General features: G+C 40.8%; 1 protein-coding gene across 5 annotated transcripts; it reads left to right on the top strand.

Moving 5' to 3' along the window:
- The first annotated feature begins 236 nt into the window (after positions 1 to 236).
- PRPF3 (pre-mRNA processing factor 3) lies at positions 237 to 22,681 on the top strand. Of its 5 annotated transcripts, none has more exons than XM_040461288.1 (16): positions 237 to 365; positions 2,909 to 3,098; positions 4,811 to 4,941; positions 6,923 to 7,069; positions 9,438 to 9,521; positions 9,722 to 9,942; positions 10,597 to 10,903; positions 12,018 to 12,184; positions 12,929 to 13,008; positions 14,764 to 14,907; positions 16,016 to 16,115; positions 16,289 to 16,402; positions 17,448 to 17,566; positions 17,851 to 17,934; positions 19,237 to 19,298; positions 22,323 to 22,681. In XM_040461288.1, exons 2-16 carry the CDS (start codon positions 2,954 to 2,956, stop codon positions 22,467 to 22,469), a joined length of 2,052 nt encoding a protein of 683 aa, XP_040317222.1. In that variant the 5' UTR covers positions 237 to 365; positions 2,909 to 2,953; the 3' UTR covers positions 22,470 to 22,681. The 5 variants fall into 5 exon arrangements, with proteins under 5 accessions (XP_040317222.1, XP_040317227.1, XP_040317225.1 ...); XM_040461291.1 differs by lacking the exon at positions 237 to 365 and adding an exon at positions 374 to 488; XM_040461292.1 differs by lacking the exon at positions 237 to 365 and adding an exon at positions 1,518 to 1,631.
- The last annotated feature ends 1,378 nt before the right edge of the window (positions 22,682 to 24,059 follow it).

Below are 24,059 nucleotides of genomic sequence, written 5' to 3'. Positions count from 1 at the left end.
GAACGCAAAAGTCCCGCTTTTAGCGCACTTAGTCTTCACACTAGGAGTACTGCAAGCAGCCCAATTTCTGCTTCAGGCAACATTAACTTCGCAGGAATCTAGTTACCGCATTTCGCTGGGGAAACCTAAGTAGGTAGCAACTTGTACAGGCAAACGTCACAGCTCGGGCACGCATGCGCGCCGCCGCCGAGCAGATGGTTACTACGGCTGCGCGAACCGGTGGCCCCGCCCTTCCCCGTCACATGTCGGGGGGCCGCGGCGTGGCGGCGGCCGTGGCGGTAGCGACGGCAGGCCGTAGGGCGGTCGGACAGTTTCCGGTTCCGGTGTAACGTTCGGGCTCCGTCTCAGGGGCTGAAGTTTGTGAGGTGAGTAGTGACCCCGGGCCCGGGGTGGATATGCTGTGTTCCGAGCGGTGAGGACCAGGTTTCAGTCCAAGGGCAGGACCCAGGCGGGAAGGTTCAGTGGGAAGGAAGCCGAAGAAGTACAAGGTTCTGAGGGAGAATGGGTTGGAGTGAGATTGTAAAGAGGAAAAGGGCGGGGGCGGGAATGGGACGGGGTGGGGAGACTGGCTCTAAGATGGGAGTTTGGGGAGGACAAGGTGGGGTGGGGAGCCAGTGGGAGATAGGGAAAGAGCAGAGAAGAATAGGGGTTGCAGAGGGAAGGAAACTCAGGTTGTAGCAAAGAACACGGAGTAAGGGGATTCTTCAGAAGATTGGATTCTGCTACCTGCTCATTGAGAGATCCTTCTGCCTACCTCTTCTTCCACCCCCACCCCACCCCGCCCCGTCCCAGGCAGTTATTGTTGAACATTTGATTAGTGACAAAGCTAGTGACTGTTGGGAACTTTTATTTTTGTCCACTGGCTGTTTAGTTTGCTAGAGGATTGAGTTGAAGTTGAATACATTTGTTAGTATAGTATTTGGGCACACGTTTCATCTGATAGAGTGGTAGCTCATTTGTTGCTTTGGCTTTTCAAATTGCTTACGCTTTCTAGCCCATGATTCAATTCTAGTGGAATGTAAGCCTCGTTAAGGCGAGGATTGTCTGATACGTTCACCGTTGTAGGTATCCGCAGCACCCAGTGCACTGATTGAGACTTAGTAATTATACAATAAATATTTACTGAATGATAAAGAATGATGAAGGTATGGCAGATTGTCCTCATTTTGTAAGATGAGTAGACCGAGGCTCAGAGGAATTACTTGCCCCAAAGCTGGTAAACAGTAGAACTCTGTGACCCAAATGTTCAGTGTGAACTCTTTCTTCACTCTCTGTGGTGTCTATGCTTCTTTTGAGTAATGCATGTTTAATATACAGAGATTTATAAACTATACTCTATCATGATATAGGTGAATAGAGCTGCCATAGAATTATTCATAGAACATGTCCCTGAGACACAAAATCTTTCACTCCTAGTTTCTTGATTTTAATCTACTGGCTTCCCATGGTTATGCCAAAATTAAATATGCTGTTTAGCAACAGGTCTTATAGAGAGGGTAAACCTGCCAAGAAAGTAGAAATTAATCAGACTATCTTTTAAGAGAAAAGAGGTCTTAAAACATCTTGAAAGATTGACTACCGGAGACCCTGATTTGTAGCAGTGGTGGGAGGAAGTTAGCTTGGAAACGGAGGTCAGTGCAGTTTATTGATTTAAGCACTTACGGAGAAAATCAGGGAAATAAAATTTTCTCTATGCTCATGAGTTTTGCTGTTTAAGTAGGAGATCAAAAATGTAAAATGAATAATGTTGAAGAATTATATTAACTTGCATTAAATAACAAAGATTTGTTGTAGGGTGTCCTTTATGATAGTGTTTTCTCTGCTAAGCTAAAAAGTAGAAGAATAAAGATGAAAAGGGAGAGAGAGAAAGTACATCCAAAATGAGGACCTTCTTTTCTGAGGTGAAGAATTAATCTTACAAAGTCAACTGACAGAGTAGAACATGAGAGAACGTGATCTGGGTACAGAATTCCCACAGGGATGAATATGACTGTAGAGATAAGTGACAGCATTCTTAAGGATTATAAGATTTGTTATTTTTTTAAGTGTTTCATTTATTTAAAGTAGGCTCCACGCCCAATGTGCGACTTGAACTCATGCCCCTGAGATCAGGAGTCACATGCCATAACAAGTGAGCCGGCCAGGCACCCCAGGATTATGAACTTTAACATAGGATGGCTGACCTGGATAGCCCTTTCTCTCTCCCCCTCCCCACCCCCCCACCACCATTCCTTAAAAGAAGGGAATCCTACAGGTCAAGGCTAGGTTAAGGAATGCCTACCTGGAAGCAGGAGAGATAGAAAAGCTGGCCTCTGGGGGGCACCTGGGTGGCTCAGTCGGTTGAGCGTTCAACTTCAGCTCAGGTCATGATCTCACGGTTTGTGAGTTCGAGCCCGCGTCGGGCTCTGTGCTGACAGCTCAGAGCCTGGAGCCTGCTTCTGATTCTGTGTCTCCCACTCTCTCTCTGCCCCTCCCCCACTCATGCTCTGTCTCTCTCTGTCTCAGAAATAAATAAGCATTAAAAAAAAAAAAGAAAGAAAAGCTGGCCTCTGGGTGGGTTTTTTCAGTCTTGTTTTCAGGTTATATGTTTGCCAATCCTTGTTATGACAAGATCAGAAAAGAAGCTAGAACTCATTTCTCAGACTAGGTTATTCCCAGGGTTGGTTTGTTTATTCCCCAGATTTCACTGATCCACTGATACCTAACTGAGTTAGAGTTGCAAATGAAATGTAGTTCTTTCTGCTTTTAAGTAATGGGTTTTAGAGAAAGTATTTAGGTCGAAATGAAGTGCAGGAACTTGCCTAAGGATTGGGAAGAGAGGCGGAGAGGGCATTCCTGATACACTAAACATTGCTTGGGGTGCTCTTTTCCTACCTTCTAACTAAGTGTTCTCCTGGTTTCTTTTTAGGTGCAGGACTGAATCCCATTTGAGCTACCCTCCCTTTCCTGAAGAATGGCACTGTCTAAGAGGGAGCTGGATGAACTGAAGCCATGGATAGAGAAGACAGTGAAGAGGGTGCTGGGTTTCTCAGAGCCCACAGTGGTCACAGCAGCACTGAACTGTGTGGGGAAGGGCATGGACAAGAAGAAGGCAGCTGGTATGTCCTTTTATGAATCTTTTTTTAATTTTTTTATTTTTTGAGAGAGAGAGAGTATGCAAGTGGGAGAGGAGCAGAATGAGAGGGAGACAGAGGATCCAAAGCAGGTTCCATGCTGACAGGCTGGCAGCAGCAAGCCTGATGTGGAGCTTGAACTCATGAACCTCGAGATCATGACCTGAGCCAAAGTTGGACACTCAATTGACTGAGCCATCCAGGAGCCCCTGTTTTATGAATCTTTTGACTTATAGCAGGATCCCAAACACTGCTTTGAACTTCCCCAAATTCTCTCTGCTGGGAGTGTCTAAAAAAAAATTAGGCCACATATTATTTTCTCCTGCATTATGATGGAAATAGCCTAAATGACTAATTTTGCTTTTTCCCTTTTTTTAATACTATTTGTGACATATTTTGTTTTTTATTTGTTATTTTTTAAATTGTAAGCTCTATGCCCAATGTGGGGCTTGAACTCATGATCTCAAGATCAAGATGCTGGCTCTAGCAACTGAGCCAACTGGATACCCCATTTATGACATATTTTGAATCTCAGACTGACTTCCTTTGACCAATGTCAAGTCAGTTGAATCAACTAAGTTATATTTACTTAGGAAAGATGCTAAGGGCACCTGGGTGGCTCAGTTGGTTAAGTGGCCGACTGTTGATTTTGGCTCAGGTCATGATCTCACGGTTTGTAAGTGTAAGCCCTACTTCGGACTCTGCACTGGGTGTGGAGAGCCTGCATCAGATTCTTTCTCTCCCTCTTACCCTGCTTGTGGGGGCTCACTCGCTCTCTCTTTCTCAAAAAAAAAAAAAGAAAGAAAGAAAAAATATGCTAAAGTCAGATGGGTAGATTCAAGTTCAGAGTGATAACTAAACCAAGTTTATGAAAAAAGTTGAGGGGCGCCTGGGTGGCTCAGTTGGTTAAGCGGCCAACTTCGGCTCAGGTCATGATCTCGCGGTCCGTGAGTTCAAGCCCCGCGTCGGGCTCTTTGCTGACAGCTCAGAGCCTGGAGCCTGTTTCAGATTCTGCATATCCCTCTCTCTGACTCTCCCCTGTTCATGCTCTGTCTCTCCCCGTCTCAAAAATTAAAAAACAAAAAAACAAAAACAAAAACAAAAAAAAAAAAGTTAAAAAAAAGAAAAAAGTTGAGGGAGGTAGAATTTGTTAATAGTAGTCTCTTCCAACTTGCTCTTTGAGAAGAGTTAGGGTGATTATTCATCATTAACTTTGATGTTCAACCTGAATAGATTGCTCTGGCTTTGCTACTTCTTACTGCAAGAAATTGTAACTATATTTTTACCTCATAGGGCAAGGTCATTCAATATAAGAGGATTTATGGGAATCCTACAAAGAACTTAGGAAAACATTTCCCTCCCTCCTGGAGGTAAAATTCCAGTGTTGGTGTCTGTTATATGCCTAATATTGGACTAAGTACTGTTACTTTGTCTTTTTTTTTTTTTTTTTTAAGTTTATTTATTTTGAGAGAGAGAGAGCCTGTGTGTGCTAGCAGGGGAGGGGCAGAGAGAGAGAAATGGAATCCCAAGCAGGCTCTGCACTGTCACATCAGAGCCCGATGCAGGGCTCAAACTCAAAAACCATGAGATCATGACCTGCGCAGAAATCAAGAGCCGGGCACTTAACCAACTGAGCTACCCACTCACTCCTTGTACTCTAACTTTTTCAACCCTACCACCTCTTTTTTTCCTGTCAGACCATCTGAAACCTTTTCTTGATGATTCTACTCTCCGATTTGTGGACAAACTATTTGAGGCTGTGGAGGAAGGCCGGAGCTCTAGACATTCCAAGTCTAGCAGTGACAGGAGCAGAAAACGAGAGCTAAAGGTAGGTTACAGTTAATTATCTGATGAGCTTGGGAGTGTTTTGAATGGTAATAAATTTGCTAAGCTTACCTGACTCACACTTTGGTATTTAATATTAGAATACATAATATTCAAGAGAGATACTAAGACATTAAAGGAGAGGAGGTGAGCTTGTATTATCACCATCTTATGATGGTGAACTACGTAAGTTCATGGGTTGAAATACTTCAGGGAAACAATTGGTAGCTTTGTCCTTTTTCACATACAGTTAGGAGTTTTAGTTCTTACATTTCCCTTTGTCTCCTCCTCCCCCCCCCCCCCCCTTACTACTACCTATAAGTTGATCACTCTAAGGTTTTATGTTTTGGTTTACTTGATACCTAATAGATGTTTCAGAATGTGACTCCACTGTTGTAAACCTCCCTGTTGTTCCTTTTAGAGGTTTTTCTACAGTGGACTTGCAGATGGGATACCGAACAAAAATTATTACTTTCTGTATGTCTTGAGAGCCTGCTGTTTGCTATATAGCATATGGCTGGTCATCTGGCCCCATGAGTGGACTACTTAAAAGGACCATCATTACTGTCTTACTTCCTTCACTTTTTATTCTGTAGTTGCTGATTGGTCATGTCTTTTTTCAATAGTAGCTGCGTCAGGTGGCTGGTTTCTCTATCTCTTTTCTTTTGCTTTAAAAAAGTCTTTTCTGTGGCTCCCATCAAACCTTCCAAAGTGCATTTGATACCTTGGCTATCCTATTGCTTTTCCTGGGGCACAAAGAGTGAATAAGCAATGTCTGCTTGGTCCCTGGCCAGGCTGTAGAACCGAGAGAAATAGAGGGTCATGTGCCTTTTGTGTTTAAGTCATCGTGGGTGGTGAGAGGAATGAGAAATAGTCCTTGCCTTAAAGGAATTTGCAATTTAAGGAAGGGCACAACAGAATATAGTCACAAATTACAAAATCTAAGTAGCAGTCTCATATAAGTTTTAGAGATGACTGTAGGGTTTCAGACTGATGTTGAATTTGGTATGTTTACGTGGGAATGCTTAATCCACGATTTGCACAGATCTGTGGAGTGAAATTAATGCTATAATGGGGTATGTGGCTGTGTAAGGGCTGAGGCATGCTGTGAATGAAGTGACTACATTGGGTGGGATTGATAAAAATGGTTTCTTGAAGGAGGTATCTAGATAGCTTTGGGATACGGGTCCCATTTTGGTCCGTTCAGGTCCCCACCCCACACAATATATTATGGGAGAGTCCTTTTTCTTGAACTGTAGGAGTTCCAGGAAGCGCTCGCCCCTGGCCGAGGATATGTCCTTGCAAAACACGAGCCCTCCTAGTGAAGAGGGGATGTCACCCAAAGCCTACCACCGGTGTGTACATTTGCTTTTTCCCGTTGTCCCTTCCAGTTGGCCACTCTTGGTCCTGTTAAATTCACCTTGCAAATTGGTCAGCGTATTTGAGTTCCCATTGTTTGATGAGAACAGAGTGTTACTGGGTAATACTGAAGAAGAAAGAGAAAACCCCTGTCCTGAAAGAGCTTAGACTCTAATTGGGAGAAGGTACTAACATTGGAAGACTTAACACTTGGCAAACAATATTAACAATGTAATTTTATGTAATATGAACCCAGCTCTTAAGTGCTAAGAGGATATGAAACAACAGTTTGATCAGAGTGAGATGAGATTATTAGTGAGGAAAACTTCCTGAGGCGAGTTTTAGGCAGGACTTGGAACAGGGGTGTGGAAAAAGTTGAGGGATATCATTGCAAATGTAGGCAGTAGTATTGGCAAAGACCTTGAGATGGGAACATTTATAAGGACATGGTGATGAAATTTGCTTGACTGGAGTAGGAGAACGATGAAGTTGGGTGAGATGGTCCGTTTGGTGGAGGGTCTAAAGGACTCTGGGGAAAGCTACAAAATGCTGGTAGGGACTAGGATGATTCTTCCCTTCTCCCATGGGCAGGGAGAAAACTCTTCTGTCATCTTGGGTTTCTTTAGGAAGTGTTTGGTGATGACTCTGAGATCTCCAAGGAATCATCAGGAGTAAAGAAGCGACGGATACCACGTTTTGAGGAGGTGGAAGAGGAGCCTGAAGTGATCCCTGGGCCTCCCTCAGAGAGTCCTGGCATGCTGACTAAGCTCCAGGTGAGTAATTAGGGACTGAAAGCAGTGATTCTATGAGCTGAAGAAGTGAGAGATGCAGGGGTCCTTGATTTGAATTAGTATTTAGCATTGGGAAACTTTTGTTTACTGCTCTATGTTTTATCATTTCTCAGTTTAACTAGGAGTATTCCACCTGAAGGCTATTGAAATAACATTTACGAGCACCTGTTATGTGGCAAACAAGGGTGTTACATACATTATTTGCCCAGTTGTCTACCTCGTTGGGTCATTGAGAAAATTATTGAACTAATCAGAACTCAGCTTGATGACAGAGGAGAATTTCCAAATATAATGCTGACATGCTATAATCCACTAAAATAATTTCAAGTTGACTTGTTTTTAATAAGAATTATCTGTGTTTTTAAAATGGACTTTCTTTTTTTTGTTAATTAAAAAATTGTTTTTTAATGTTTTATTTATTTTTGGGAGAGTCAGAGTATGAGCAGGGAAGGGGCAGAGAGAGAGAGAGAGAGAGAGAGAGAGAGACGCCAAATCCAAAACAGGCTCCAGGCTCTGAGCTGTCAGTACAAAGCCTGATGCAGGGCTCGGACCCACGAAAATGACCTGAAGTCGGTCGCTTAACTGACAGAGAGAGGGAGTGAGGGAGAGAGAGAGGGGGGAGACATAGGATCTGAAGCAGGCTCTAGACTCTGAGCCAAAGTCAGCTGCTTAACCACCTGAGCCACCCAGGTGCCCCTAAAATGGGCTTTCTTAAAACAATTTTGGTACTACATATATAATAAATATTTTTTGTGCTGTTTAAGGTCTCTTGGAAGAAGAACAGAATATATACATATATGTGTGTGGGTGGGTGGATGAATTTGCTTATATATATATTTATATATGATATTTCTGCAGGGAAAGATACTGGTGCTTTATAGAGAGTAGGAGTAGAAGATTTCACAGTATACTCTTTTGTACTGTTTTGCATTTTGAACTATGTAAATATATCACTTACACAAAAAAGATGTCAAAAATAAACTTTAGGGCACCTGGGTGGCTCAGTCAGTTGAGCATCCAACTCTTAATTTCGGCTCCTGGGGTTGTGGGATCAAGACCTGTGTCCGGCTCAGCACTGAGCATGGAGCCTGCTTGGAATTCTCTCTCTCTCCCTTTGCCCTGCCCCTGGCTCTAAAATAAAAAAGAAAAGGAAAAATTAGGGACACCTAGGTGGTCAGTTGTTCAAGCATGTGACTCTTGATTTCTGCTCAAGTTGTGAAATCAAGCCCCATGTCAGGCTCTGCGCTGATACTAAGGAACCTACTTGGGATTCTCTCTCTCCCTGTCTGCCCCACCCTCTCTCCCTATCCCTCTGTTTCTCTCAAAGTAAATATTAAAAATTTTTTTTGTGTGTGATTAATTTAAAAATATATCTTGAAACACCTTGACAGCAAGGTTTCTTTTGGAAAATTCAAGAATTATTTGATTGTATTCTCAAAGGTTATTATTCTCATATTCTTTAGGACAGAAGAAGTATTTTACACGGGATAGGAAACAGATCTTTGCATTGTTGTCTCCAGTTACCCAAAGCAGGAATTCATCAAAAGTATGATAATTTGGGGCTCCTGGCTGGCTCAAGTCAGAAGAGCATGTGACTCTTGATCTCTGGGTCGTGAGTTCAAATTCCACCATGGGTGTAGAGATTCCAAAATTAAATAGATAAACTTAAAAGTATAATTTGTGTGGACTCTGCCAAGAGTTTTGTTTAAATGCTCATAATAGCCCTGTAAGGTAGGTCTGTTGTTACCTTTTTTTAGGCACTTGGAGTTTTAGAGATTAAATACCATGTCCATTGTCACATAAGCATTAAGTGGCAGAGTTAAGATTCAAGCTCAGGTTTCTATTAACCTGAGTCCTTTTTTTTTTTCTTAACGTTTTATTTATTTTTGAGACAGGGAGAGACAGAGCATGAACAGGGGAAGGTCAGAGAGAGGGAGACACAGAATCTGAAACAGGCTCCGGGCTCTGAGCTGTCAGTGCAGAGTCCGATGTGGGGCTCGAACTCATGGACCGCGAGATCATGACCTGAGCCGAAGTCGGCTGCTCAACCTACTGAGCCACCCAGGTGCCCCTGTTAACCTGAGTCTTAATTATCAAGCTATGTTACTACCTACCATGCCACTCCTGCTTGAGGAAGATGGGTTGAAATGTTTCAGTGCTCAGCTATGTAGGCTTTTCTTTACTGAATTTTGTAGCCTGTGGTACAGGCAGAATATGCTGGGTTCATTCAAAAAATTTTTAGTTCTCTAGACCTGAAAAGCCCTTTGTGTTTAGGAACCCGTATAGGAGAAATAAAAAAGAGATATTAACAGTTTTTTAATCCCCCCCTCCCCTCCCCAACCGAGAGCAGATCAAACAGATGATGGAGGCAGCAACACGGCAAATTGAGGAGAGGAAAAAACAGCTGAGCTTCATTAGCCCCCCTACACCTCAGGTATTGTGCTCAGATTACTCTGAAATGAAGACTCTTTAGCAAAGAATTTCTTGCCTTTCACTCTCATTTTCTTGCTATCCACTCATTTGAGTTTGGAAGGTCACTGCATGTTCCATGCCACCATCTACCAGTCTACATGTGTGACCTGTCCGCCTGTCTAATTCTTCTGATTCTGATTTCTTTTTTCTCCTCTCTCACAGCCAAAGACTCCTTCTTCTTCCCAGCCAGAGCGACTTCCAATTGGCAACACTATTCAGCCCTCCCAGGCTGCCACTTTCATGAATGATGCCATTGAGAAGGCGAGGAAAGCAGCTGAACTACAAGCCCGCATCCAAGCCCAGCTGGCACTGAAGCCAGGGCTCATTGGCAACGCCAACATGGTGGGCCTGGCCAATCTCCATGCCATGGGCATTGCTCCCCCGTGAGTATCTGTTTCGTGGAACCCCTTAGTATTTCTGAAGCTGGAGAAGCAATAAATACCTTTCAATGTTACTGATCCTTTTCTCCCAAGGAACCTAACTCATTTCTTACAGTTTCATATTTCTTACGTGTGCTTAATAAATACCAATTGAATTCTCTTAGCTTGCTCGTGGCAGAATTTATTAGCTTCTTTTTATAATTGGTAGAACTGAGGTTAAGATTCTTTATCTGTTGTTGAGCTAGGAATAGAACCAGTCTCCTGGTTCCTAACTCAGAACTATATCCATTAGACCTCAGTGAATGATACCAGATCTGAGAGTTCTCTACAACTGGATAAAGATGATAGACTTTATTTTTAGCGCCTACAATTGGTTTGGCATACTATGTCTGATTCAGAAATTCCGGAGTGAAGATAGGCTTGCAAATTCTTATCAATGTAATATATAAATTCATTTCATCCGATTTTACTCTGTACTCACATACTCTGATGTTTTCAGTCACGGTGTTACTCTTCACAGATGGGTTTATGTTCCCTAGAATTGTGTGTAACCTAGTTCTCTTTGTTTGGTTTGATTTGTTTCATTTTCTGTTTGTTTCTTGTTTGCCTTATTTATTGTCCCATATGGCATTTATTTCTTTGTGGGCTGTTTCTCAGGAAGGTGGAGTTAAAAGATCAAACTAAACCTACACCACTGATTCTCGACGAGCAAGGTCGCACTGTAGATGCAACAGGCAAAGAGATTGAGCTGACACATCGCATGCCCACTCTGAAGGCCAATATTCGTGCTGTGAAAAGGGAACAGTTCAAACAACAGCTAAAAGAAAAGCCATCAGAAGACATGGAGTCTAATACTTTTTTTGACCCTCGAGTCTCAATTGCCCCTTCCCAGCGCCAGAGACGCACTTTTAAATTCCATGACAAGGGCAAATTTGAGAAGATTGCCCAACGATTACGGACAAAGGTATCTGGTTTAGAATATAACCTAGAACTTCAGGGGTGCCTGGGTGGCTCAGTCGGTTAAGCATCTGACCCTTGGTTTCAGCTCAGGTCATGATCCCGCGGCTTTGTGGGTTCAAGCACCGCTTTGGGCTCTGCACTGCCAGCGCAGAGCCTGCTTGGAATGCTCTTTCTCTCCCTCTTTCTCTCCGCCCCTCCCCCACTCACACGGTGTCTGTCTCTCTCAAAATAAGTAAATAAACTTTAAAAACAAAATCTTAAAAAAAAAAAAAGAGTATAACCTAGAACTTCAAAGAAGGTAGGAAGGTGACAAAGGAAATTTAATACAGTCCTAAAATACTGCCAACTCAATTCTCAAAGTTTTAGGCAATTAGATACACAAGTAATAAAGCAATGACTAATTTCTTTTTGATTTATTTATTTTGAGAGAGACAGCGCAAGCAGGGGAGGGGGAGAGAGAGAATCCCAAGCAACCTCAGCAGGGTCAGCACAGAGCCGGATGTGGGCCTCAAAGTCACAAAACTGTGGGATCATGACCTGAGCTGAAATCAAGAGTCAGTCTCTTAACCAGCTGAGCCACCCAGGGTGCCCCTCAATGACTAATTTTTAAACTACTTTATTCCTGGGATACTTGAATTTTAGCTGATTTGTCTTAATTCCATTCTACTTAAGTGGAAATAAAATTGACTTTGAAAATTCACATACAGACAGTGGAGGGAAACAATTCAGAACCCTCTGCGTGATTGAGGAAAGCTAGCCTGGTATATAACATTTACTGCAGATAATCCATACACCTTGAGAGTTGAATTGACTCTATATCCGGTGAGTTTTGCTTCTTGTTTTCATTCTCAGAATGGAGTTTTCATAGAATTCCATTTCTGTGTATTTGCCGCAGGCACACACTGTGGGGTGAAGGATGGTGATAAGGGTAGTTGTATGTAAATCAACTAAGTAAAGGATAAAGTAGAATGCCTCTTCTAAGTTTTCAGAAGTTATGAATTCTTTGCATTAGGCATAAAGAGTGCAACAAGGAAGTACTTTAAAATTTGGGATTCTACTATTTCCCTGTTTTCTGTGACTCCAATTTATCTTCCCATCTTTGTTTATCTTGTCTTTAGGCTCAACTGGAGAAGCTGCAGGCAGAGATCTCACAGGCAGCTCGAAAAACAGGCATCCATACTTCCACTAGGCTGGCCCTCATTGCTCCTAAAAAAGAACTAAAGGAAGGAGATATCCCTGAAATTGAGTGGTGGGACTCTTACATCATCCCCAATGGTTTTGACCTGTGAGTTTGTTAGTTAATACCTTTTAATAAGGCTAGAGTTTTATTGGGAAAGATAATACTCATGCATTAAGTAAAATCATGAAATCCTAGTGAAATAGGTAGCCATATACAGGCTCTTATATTTGTAAATATGTTGAATAAGTTATTTTTAGTTTTTAAGGTTAACATGGGAAGGAAAAGGCACAAATGATCTAAAAGAGAAAGGATGTAAGTTTATATTTGCTTTTGTTATACGTGGTTATTATTTTTTTTGCTACCTATAATAGGCTTTTACATTTCTTAAAGATCCAGTCCTACAATAGAGAGGAAGGAGTCTTAATTGATGAGGAAAAGAATGAAATCATTTAAGAAACACTTGGAGAGCTTTAATTATATCCGTTCTATAATTCTGATCCATGGCTTTAGGAAACTGTATCTCAGTCTTTCGCCATAACCCTTCCTTTGTCAACCACTGTCCCAGGGAGTTATTGTTATTAGTGAAAGAATGTGGCATCCATCCATCAGGGATATTAGGGTAGAAAAAGGTTGAGAGTGACTGATGTGGATTGTATGTCCAACCTTAGTGGACCCAGTTTTCTCATCTTGAAAATTATGTGTAATACAATTACATGTTGTGGATATGCACACTAAAGGGTGCTAGAATGTTATGGAGAGTGCATTTTTTCATTGTGTTTCTGAGACTCCTTCTCTCTTAGAATTGTCTCTACCCACATATCCTGTTTTCCCTTCTTCCTCCAATTTTAGTACAGAGGAAAGTCCCAAGAGAGAAGATTATTTTGGAATCACAAATCTTGTTGAACATCCAGCCCAACTCAACCCTCCAGGTAATGTCTAGATTACTCAATCAAGGCTCTAGAGAAGTATTATCCAATAGAACTTCATGTGACAATGGACAGCACATGTTCTCTGTGCTGTCCATGCAGTAGCCACTATCCACTTGTGACCGTTGAGCATTTGAAAACTGAGTTGCACTAATACAACTGAGAGACTGAATGTTAAATTTTATTCTGTTTTAATTAATTTTAGTTTAAATAGTGTACGTGGCTTGTGACTACATTATTGGACAGTGGAGGTCTAGAGCATTGAGGCCTAACCTAGAGATGGTTTCAACTGAAGTATATTACAAGTTGGGTTTTAAAAAGCGTTCTCATCTTTGACTCCCAACTCCAGTTTTGTATACCACTGCCCTTCAGTCGTCTTTGTCTTCAGCCTTCTTCTCTCTTGATCATCTTTGTAGCAAAAGCCTGTTGGCTCACTCAGAAGAGATAGGTTTTAGTTGCAGCTGTGTTTTTAACTAGCTGAATCCCTTGGGTAAGTCATTTAGAACACAGAACTTTCTCACATATAGAGATAATGTTGATTGATAATGCCTTCTTCAAGAATTATGTAGATCATAAAAGATTTTAACACTTTCATCATTTTTGGGATGAACAGAGGAGGTAATACCTCAATTAGTAAATTTGCTTGCCAATAACTCCAATAAGTTTAGAAGAATAGATTGGGACTTTGAGATAATATAGTATATGATAATCATTGTAATGTTATGTAATGTTGTGTAATGTAAAGATACTCATTACTTAACCAGAGTCTACTTAGTTGTCATCAGTGTGGATCATTAGAAGAACGTAAGGGATTTTATTTGTTTTAAAAAATTGTCAGAGCCCCTGGCTGGCTCAGTCAGGAGAGCATGTGACTCTTGATCTCAGGGTCATGAGTTTGAGCCCTATGTTGGGTATAGAGATTACTTAAATAAACTTTAAAAATAATAATAATAATAATAATAATAATAATATGGTCGCCTGGGTGGCTCAGTCCGTTGAGCATCTGACTTTGGCTTAGGTCGTGATCTCGTGGTTTGTGGGTTTAAGCCCCACGTTGGGCTTTGTGCTGACAGTGCAGAGCCTGGTTGGGATTCTCTCTCTCCACCCCTCCCCCACTTGTGCTTTCTCTCTCAAAATAAATAAAATATAGTAATAATAATTAAAAAAACTAAAAGTTGAGTAAACCTGCTTTGGGAGTCCAGAGGATTTTCCCCAATTCCTGTAACTCTAAAATTATAAACTTCATTATCTTGGCCCCACCTACCCCAAATCCTCATGCAGAGCAACTGGAGCAGCTCTAATTTTGTTTTCTGTCTTTGCCACTTTTCAGTTGATTAAAGCAGTCAACTACTTCAAGAAAAAACAAGTTAGAACACTCTCATGAAAGATAAGAATGTTTTTTAAAAACAGAACATACTGGGGCGCCTGGGTGGCTCAGTCAGTTGAGCATCTGACTCTTGATTTCAGTTCAGGTCATAATAATTCCAGGGTCGTGGGATCGAGCCCCATGTCAGGCTCCATGCTGAGTGTGGAGCCTGCTTAGGATTTGCCCCCTCCTCCCCCCGCCACCCTTTTAAATAGATAGATAGATAGGTAGATAGATAGATAGATAGATAGATAGATAGATAGTAAAATGCTATACTATCACAAACTAAAAATAACTAATAACACTTAAAGTTTCTTTTAATGTGATTGATAGTCACCTACATCCTTCTAATAGGCTTATTGCTTTTGTAATTTTATTTCTCTACCTGGCAGTTGACAATGACACACCAGTTACTCTGGGGGTATATCTTACCAAGAAGGAACAGAAGAAACTTCGAAGGCAAACAAGGAGGGAAGCACAGAAGGAACTACAAGAGAAAGTCAGGCTAGGCCTGATGCCTCCTCCAGAACCCAAAGGTACATATCTTAGAGGCAGGGATGAAAGGGTGTCAAGTTTATCTGTGTAATTCCAGAGGAACTTTTGCATCTCTTGATATTTGAGTGCTTTCTGTTTCTCAGAATCATTCATTGGTTATTTTCTTCCTTTCCTAAATTTTCTACAATCTGGCTAAGATAGGTCAACATAGGGGTGCTTGGCTGGCTCAGTCAGTAAAGTATGCGACTCTTGATCTTGCGGTTGTGAGTTCGAGCCCCATGTTGAGTGTAGAGATTACTTAATAATAAAATCTTAGGGGTGCCTGGTTGGTTCAGTCAGTTAAGTATCCAACTTCGGCTCAAGTTATGATCTCATGGTTCGTGAGTTCAAACCCTGCATTTGGCTTTCTGCTGTCAGCACAGAGCCTGCTTTGGATCCTCTGTCTCTCTCTGCCCCTCCCCTGCTCACTTGCTCGCTCTCTCTCAAAAATAAAATAAACATTTAAGAAAATAAATAAATAAAATGAAATCTTAAAGACAGATCAACATATTCACTGTAGAGGTCATTTAAAGCTTTTTCTTTTTTAAGTATAAAAATATATCATATTCTGATCTTCCTGAAAGAATAATGGTCTTGAAATTCATGAAGATAGTAGTTGCACTGTTTGCACAGTTGTTATGTACGTAATTCTATAGTTGAAAAATGAAAATATTGTTAAACCCTCACTCCTGTAGTTTTGTTATCATTCAGTAATATTTTGTGTGAGCACTGTTATGTTCAGGATCTTTCACTACATGTTGTGATCAGAGTGAAAAATACCAAAGAAATAAAACTCCTTATTTGTCGTAAATTTTCAAGCAGTGTAAATAAACATTCACTACATGTTGTGATCAGAGTGAAAAATACCAAAGAAATAAAACTCCTTATTTGTCGTAAATTTTCAAGCAGTGTAAATTTTCAAGCAGTATATATATTATGTGACTTTCTACAAATGCTGAGTTCTTTGGATGGGCTTTTCAAGGTAGGGGTTTTTAGAGGAAGTGAGCTTTGAGCAGGGATTTGAAATAGTTAAACAGTTATGAATTGATAGAGAAGAGGTGCCAGGTTATCCCAGCTGGAAATTTAATTTAATCTTCTCTCCACTTGCAGTGAGAATTTCAAATTTGATGCGAGTATTAGGAACAGAAGCTGTTCAAGACCCCACGAAGGTAGAAGCCCATGTCAGAGCTCAGATGGCAAAAAGACAGAAGTAAGTGCCATGGGATTGGGTGGAAACCCAGGGCAAGTACCTTTCCCAGACTCTTCTGGGGGGATCCATATTTGGAGGGAGGGGAGAGTCCTCCGTTGCTCTCTCTTTCCCTCAGCTTTGCCTCTGATCTTCAATGCCTTTCTCACTTGTGGATGTCCTTCCTGTCACGACAGAGCGCATGAAGAGGCCAACGCTGCCCGAAAACTTACAGCAGAACAGAGAAAGGTCAAGAAAATTAAAAAGCTTAAAGAAGACATTTCACAGGGGGTACACATATCTGTGTATAGGTAGGTGTCCAAACTGGGCCAGCCTTTCCCTTAGAAATGCCAAAAGTTTTCCAAGTGCTTGAGGCAGAATCACTGTGGTCTAAAGCATTCCTAACATCAATATCTACTCACTTCTAATGACCCCAACGTGAATCAGGAGCTAGTAAAACTTTTATAATGATGAGGATTAAAGACTTACTCTTCTGTCTCTGGGGGCTTCTCAGTGAACCAGTACTAGTTCTGAAGAATGAATGAGTGAATATACTTGTTGAGACCAAGATGTGAACTAAGGATCATTCATCCTTTGTGGAACAGAAAATACCCTATTTCTCCAGGCAGCATTAAAAGTTTCTTTCTTCAGTAACTATATCCTTATCCTGATGTATTGCAGTAATCCTCTTATTCCCACTCCAAAATATATTTAATATGTTGTAAATATGTTCTACCTTGGTGCTGAATTAATGTTTTCATTTTATTCTTTTATGTTGAGTGCATATGTTCCTTCCATTTTTTAAAACGTGCTAGTGTTTAATAACTCGTTCCTTACTATGAAAGTGATATGAGGATTTTTTTTAATCTAACAATACAGAAGGGCCTTGCTGAACAAGACCCCTACTCTCTGAACCCTTAGTACCACTTACTGTAGGTAATTGCTACTAACAGTTTTTCATGTAGCCTTCTAGAAATTTTCCATGAGTAGCATTCTGACTACATTATGAGCATCTAGAAGGCAAAGAATTTGTTGATCTTTATACTGTCAAGAACAATTAGCTTACACATTTTTTTGGGTGATGGTAAATATCTCTTTCCTTAGAGTAAATTTTGATTACCTGCTGTTTATTATAGGGTATATACAGTGCTAGTCTTTGAAGTATAAGACAGTGGGATCACTTCTAGATTCATTGATTTTACCTATCAAGCATTAGTGTATTTGCTTACTTACTCCGCAGATTTTTGTTTTTAGAGAGAAAACCATTTTGGATCCATCTGTTTGTTTGCCATTCCATTCAGGCAGCTACTGATGCTAACTGAAACAAAAGCCATAACTAAACTTTCCCTTCTCCAGAGTTCGAAATTTGAGCAACCCAGCCAAGAAGTTCAAGATTGAGGCCAATGCTGGGCAACTGTACCTGACAGGGGTGGTGGTACTGCACAAGGATGTCAACGTGGTAGTAGTGGAAGGGGGTGAGTCTGAAAAACTGAAGGAGACTTGTCCCCACACAACCCTAGGCTTTGAAGTGATTAGCATGGTGGGGAGAAAGGAGGAAAAGATAGAGTTTTAGAGCCATACCTGGGTATAATATCCTGGGCCTCTGTTTCTGTGTTTATTGGAGCAAAAGGACCTAAGATGTAGTTCCTGGTATTGCTTCAACTACCACATTAATGGCTGAGTATCAGATGAGCTCAGAGGTTCTTTCTACTTCATCGTCATCTACAACTCTGGCAAAATTCTCCTTCTCTGTTTCCAGGCCCCAAGGCCCAGAAGAAATTTAAGCGTCTTATGCTGCATCGGATAAAGTGGGATGAACAGACATCTAACACAAAGGGAGATGGTGAATGGGGGTTAGAGGGGATGGAGTGGGAGGTGGGGTGGTACTCTGTCCATTCATCTACTCCCTCCCACTGACACTTGCTCACACTAGATAATGTTTAGGAATTGTAGAAAAACCTGTTTGGACTGTGAACATGTAGACATTCATGCCTACATATTTATTACATGATGATGTGCATGTTATTCTTCTCCCTGGCCTTCAGGGTGTTTCTGCCAGCTGCTTTCCCTGTCTGTCCAGATCTGGACACTAGTTATGGGAGTCTATTCAGTTTGTGAAAATTCAGCAAACTATGCACTTTATATGTGCATTGTCTATATTATTTTTTGAAAGAAGTTATTTATTTTTAGTGTTTATTTTTGACAGAGGGACAGACAGCGCACGAGTGGGGGAGGGACACAGAGAGAGAGAGAGAGAGAGAGAGAGAGAGAGGGACAGAATCCGAAGCAGGCTCCAGACTCTGAGTTGTCAGCACAGAACCCTACATGGGGCTTGAACCCACGAACCGTGAGATGATAACCTGAGCCAAAGTTGGACACTCAACTGACTGAGCCACCCAGGCGCCTCTTGAAAGAAGTTTTTAAAGGGTTGAAGGCAAAATTATACACACACACACACACACATATACATATATACACATACATACTTTTCATTCTTTTGCCCAATTTTATATATGTATAAAATATATTTGACACCCTTCTGACCATCATTCTTCCATCCATATTCATTCTCCCCTTTGCAGACCTGGGTTAGCATTTAACATGTGCAGACAGTCATACTTTTCTTAATTTTCCTAACTTTGGCCCTTTTATATTTTGTGTCCTTAGTTAAGATATTTTCATGCCTTACTTAAAGTACACTTTTCACTATAATTGCCCTATATTTTCTTTTGTTTTACAAGTGTTTCTAAGATATTTTCATTTGGTTTATCTGCCCTCCTTCTCCATTAGATCAAACTCCTTAGTAACAGACTCTGTTGTCTTGGCATCTGAGGCCTGGTTTTCAAAGTGCTTAGGACAAGTTTTTATTGTTGATTCCTTGTCTCTATCTCCTTATTCCTGGTATCTGGTGCAGCTCTTGACACTTATTAGGTGCTCAGTAAATGTTGAATTAGTTAGTATCTCTGTTTGGAACTTTCAGTCTGATTTGCAGGAAATAAAGATAACAGAAGACATTTGACCCTGATACAATGGAAAGGGGAACAATATTTTAAAAGAATTGGGGTACACTTGAATACTCTTTGTTTAGAACCTAAATCTTGGTCTCTAAGTCTAGAGCAAGATTTAGCTATATTGTCTTTTCCAGATGATGAGGAATCTGATGAGGAAGCTGTGAAGAAAACCAACAAATGTGTACTAGTCTGGGAGGTAGGTGATCTTTTGTTAAACACTGAAGCAGAACTTCAGCTAGTTCCTGGTTGTTTATACTGTTCTAGTGGAGCAAAGGAATGGTAAAACTAAGCAATGATTGATTCCTTAAGTAGTTCATGTTTCCTTTTGGAATTCATTGTTACATGTTCGGCAGCAGATTCTTCCTGACTATATTTTAAATTGATGAGTGTATAGTATATGCCATCTGGGGAAGAGTATGGAAAACTGGTGGCAAGAATATAAATTCTTGACTGAGTTGTTTATTTCACAGTCATGGATATGAGACTTAGAGGGAGATGAATCACTGGGAATTTTTTTTTTTTGGTCTGGATAATAGTGAAAGAAGTGTTAGACTTAAGAATATAAAGTTAGGAGTCTTGGCATTACCACTTACTAGCTGCTCAAATGGGGCAAGACACTTAATATCAATTACTGTTGGTTTGTCTACAAAAATGTGGATTTTGTTTCCTTTTTCTATTTGTCAGTTTTCTGAGACCAGAAATAGATTATGATGTAATAGTGCTCTGTAAAATACAATTTTTTTATGGTTATACAGGTCCTTCATCCCTGAAATCTTAATGAACCAATATTAGTTCCTCTTTATTTTCTTTTTTTTTTAATTTTAAAATTTTATTTATTTTTTTAAGTAAGCTCTACACCCAACATGCGGCTTGAACTCATGACCCAGAGATCAAGAGTTGTGTGTTCTATCAACTGAGCCAGCCAGGCACCCTGAACCAGTATTAGCTCTGAAGAATAAATGAATGCATATGCTTATTCAGGCCAAGATGTGAAATAAGGATTGTTCATTGTTTGTGAGCATATAAAATACCATCCTATTTTTCCAGGAAGCATTAAATTTTGTTTTAGTAATTATTTCCTTAACCTAATGTGTTGCAGTAATCCTTTTATTCCCATGCCAAAATACATTTTTTTACATTGTAAATATTTTCTACCTTTGTGTTGAGTTAATGTTTTCATTTTATTCATGTATGTTGAGTGCATGTATATTTTTAATTAAAAAAAATTTTTTTTTAAGTTTATTTATTTTGAGAGAGAAAGAGAGAACACACAAGTGGGTGAGGGGCAGAGAGAGAGAGAGAGAGAATCCCACCCTATCGGCACAGAGCCCAACATGGGGCTCAATCTCACAAATTATGAGATCATGACCTGAGCTGAAATCAAGAGTCCAGTGCTCAACCAACAGAGCCACCCCGGGCGCCCCTATCTTTTATTTTTTTAATGCACTCATTTAGTAACTAGTTCTTTATTATAAAAGTATTATATTATTTCAAAGGTAGTGAATGCCTATTAAATTCTAATAACACAGAAGAGCACTTACTGAAATGGTCCCTTTCCAATTTTCCCAGTTCCTTAAGACCACTCTTTATAGGCAATTCTTACTGTTTTTCGTGTATTCTTCTATCTTATCCCAGATTCCTCCAATCTATTATGCATACAAAATTAGGCTATAATAACTACCTCCCCTGCATCCTGGATATTTAATATCCTACCTCCTTCATCTCTTTCAGTTACCTTTGAGAGTCCACAGGAATTGTATCTCAGGTTCAGAAACAAGCCAGGTTCTACTCTAGCTTCTTATTGGAATCTGATCCCTGAAAGCCTCTTGAGATAGCACTTTATGACTTCATTGTGTTGGTGCCTTGGGTGAGAATGTGGTTACACCCAGTAATGTATCTTTTTCTATTGTAGTTCTCTTCAGGTACCCCCCTCACTGCTCCCATTCCCCTCTTCACCTTACCCTCATATTCTTGTTTGTCAGTGGACTCCAAAGCCTCTTGCTTGTATACAGTCTTACTGGGTCTTGTGGAAAGAGTCCTTTTAGCCTCTGGTTCTTTCCTTAAAGGTCCTCTAGTCGTAGAGGCCTGGTGGGCAACTAGTTCATCCCATCTCATCTTCCATAGTCCTTCCTGACTTGCTTTTCCACCCAGGTATCAATCAGAGCACAGACTTTCTCATCCTCCATTCAGTAAAAAAAAAAAAAAACCAAAAAACCTGAAACCTGAAACCTTTATGCCTATAAATTCATGAAGACTCACAAATATCCAAGGGAATGGAGGTTAAAATAGTTTTTAAAATCACGTTCAACTACATTGCTACACACATGTTATTAGGGTTTAGAAAAGAGTATATCTGATTTACATTAGAAATTGCAGTGTTTTGGGGTGCTTCAGTCAGTTGAGCGTTTGGCTTCAGCTCAGGTCATGATCTTGCAGTTTGTGAGTTTGAGCCCTGTGTCAGGCTCTGTGCCGACAGCTCGGAGCCTGGAGCCTGCTTCAGATTCTCTGTTTCCCTCTCTCTCTGCCCCTCCCCCACTCATACTCTGTTTCTGTCTCTCAAAAAAATGAATGAATGTTAAAAAAATTGAAGAATTTGGGGTGCCAGCGTGGCCCAGTCGGTTAAGCCTCCAACTTCGGCTCAGGTCATGATCTTGTGGTTTACGGGTTCGAGCCCCGCGTCAGGCTGTGTGCTGACAGCTCAGAGCCTGGAGCCTGCTTCAGATTCTGTGTCTCCCTGTCTCTCTGCCCCTACCCTCTCAACACTCTGTCTCTCTCTATCCTTCAAAAATAAAGATCAAAAAAAAATTTTTTAATTAAATTTTTAAAAATTAAAGAATTAAAAAAAATTGCAGTGTTTTGGGGTGCCTGGCTAGTTCAGTCGGTAGAGCCTGTGACTCTTGATCTCAGGATTGTAGGTTCAAGACCCGTGTTGGATGTAGAGATTATTTAAATAAAAATCTTGGGGCACCTGGGTGGTTTGGTGGGTTAAAGCGTCTGACTCTTGATTTCAGCTCAGGTCATAATCTCATGGTTTGTGAGGCTGAGCCCCATGTTAGGCTCTGTGCTGACAGTGCAGATTGTGCTTGGGATTCTCTCTGCCTCCCTACCCTCTCTCTCTCTCAAAAAATAAATTTAAAAAACATTTTTTAAAAAAATCTTAAAAGTAAATCTTTTTTTTTTTTTTTAAGTGTTTTTATTATAAATTTTGTCTTTTTCCCAGGGTACGGCCAAAGACCGGAGCTTTGGGGAGATGAAGTTCAAACAGTGCCCTACAGAGAACATGGCTCGAGAGCACTTCAAAAAGCATGGGGCTGAACACTACTGGGACCTTGCTCTGAGTGAATCTGTGTTGGAGTCCACCGACTGAAACTACTGCGAGCCCTTGCCTCTCCTTTCCTGCCTTTGTCTCTTCAGTCCTCTTATTCTATTTCCCAAACCAGTTCCACTTGTGTGTGTGATTTCAGAACTGTGCCAAGCTGACATGGGGACAAAGGGAAAATACCTTACACCCTTCCCCAGTCAGCCTGGTGCCGCCCTTTATTCCCCTCATGTGCATATGATTAAAGAGTTATTTTTAAAGTTGGTATGATATTTTTCACACATTTACAGGTATTGGAGTTTAGGTCTTCAGGTGATCTTTTCTCCTAACTTCTAGCAATTGCTGTGGAAAAAGAATTTTTGTCCTTGATATCTATGTATATGTAAATGGATGAATGGAAGGATGAATGGAAGGATGAACGGGAGGATATGTATTTTTGATGTCTAATGGAAATTTCTGACCTCATCTTGGAACAAGTGGGAGTAAGAAATCCTGCTTTCCTGGAGTGGAGTGGAGCCCAAAGTGTTATGGGTGAAAGAGGGTAGGACAAGGAGTGTCCATCTGTTAACCTTCAGTAGAGTCACAAGGTAGATTGCCACTGGTCTGGGCTAAGTAGTCTGGACAGGAAATCATTTCCTCAGAAGGTGCATAAATGAGAACACGTGTTGTGGTGAAGTGGACACAGAGAGAATCCAAGGAGGATGTTGTGGGTCAGTTTGTAAAATGGAAAAGGATTCAGGAATTTAGCCTATATCCTCTCTTTACTAATTAAAAAAAAAAAAAAAAAAAAAAAACTTTTCTAAAAGACAATGTGTAGTTTCCTTTTTCTTTTCCTGGAATCTGACTAGATGTGGTTCTGTTTAAGAACTTAATGTTTCTGGTTTGATTTTAGGAGTATTGAGGTCAGCATAAGTATTCATTCAAGTCCAAAATTCTTAGTAGATCTACACTTCCATTTCCTGTTGCCTGTTGAGGGAATGGATCAAACACAGGAGCCATTAGAGCTCCCATAACTTCCTCTAGTTGGAGCTTACCAGGAAATAGTGTTGGAAAATGGATATTTGATCAGAAGTTAAAACATTCTGGGGCAACCTGGCTGGCTCAGTGGGTTGAATGTCCGACTTCAGCTCAGGTCATGATCTCATGGTTCTGAGTTCAAACCCTGCATCAGGCTCTGTGCTGACAGCTCCGAGCCTGGAGCCTGCTTGGGCTTCCGTGTCTCCCTCTCTCTGCCCTTCCCCTGTTCACGCTCCTTCTCTGTCTCAAAAAAAAATTAACATTAAGGGGCACCTCAGTGGTTCAGTCAGTTGAGCATCCGACTTCAGCTTAGGTCATGATTTCATGGTTAGTGAGTTTGAGTCCTACATTGGGCTCTGCTGACAGCTTGGAGCCTGGAACCTGCTTTGGATTCTGTGTCTCCCTCCCTCTCTCTGCCCCTCTCCTGCTCTCTCTCTCTCAAAGATAAACATTAAACAAATAAACACTTAAAAAAGTTAAAACATTCTGCATTATAAAATTAACCCTTTTTTAAAAATTATGTGTTTGAAGTCCTGGAGTTCCAATTCTAAGGCAGTGTGAGAGAGCTTTAGAAGAGATGGAAAAAGAAGGGACTGCTAAAGGCCATAAGGAAAGAGTAGT

The sequence above is a fragment of the Herpailurus yagouaroundi genome, unplaced genomic scaffold (assembly GCF_014898765.1).
Source record: "Herpailurus yagouaroundi ecotype Mexico unplaced genomic scaffold, PumYag 254, whole genome shotgun sequence".
Taxonomy (NCBI): Eukaryota; Metazoa; Chordata; class Mammalia; order Carnivora; family Felidae; genus Herpailurus; species Herpailurus yagouaroundi.
This window is presented reverse-complemented; position numbering and strand designations above follow the sequence as displayed.

What these genes read in the sequence shown, in the direction of transcription:
- PRPF3 (XM_040461288.1), top strand. Translation starts at nt 2,954, where the DNA reads ATGGCACTGTCTAAGAGGGAGCTGGATGAACTGAAGCCATGGATAGAG. An exon ending in GCAGAAAACGAGAGCTAAAG is followed by an intron (nt 4,942 to 6,922) that starts GTAGGTTACAGT and finishes GGGTTTCTTTAG; the next exon opens with GAAGTGTTTGGTGATGACTC. An exon ending in ATCTAACACAAAGGGAGATG is followed by an intron (nt 17,935 to 19,236) that starts GTGAATGGGGGT and finishes TGTCTTTTCCAG; the next exon opens with ATGATGAGGAATCTGATGAG.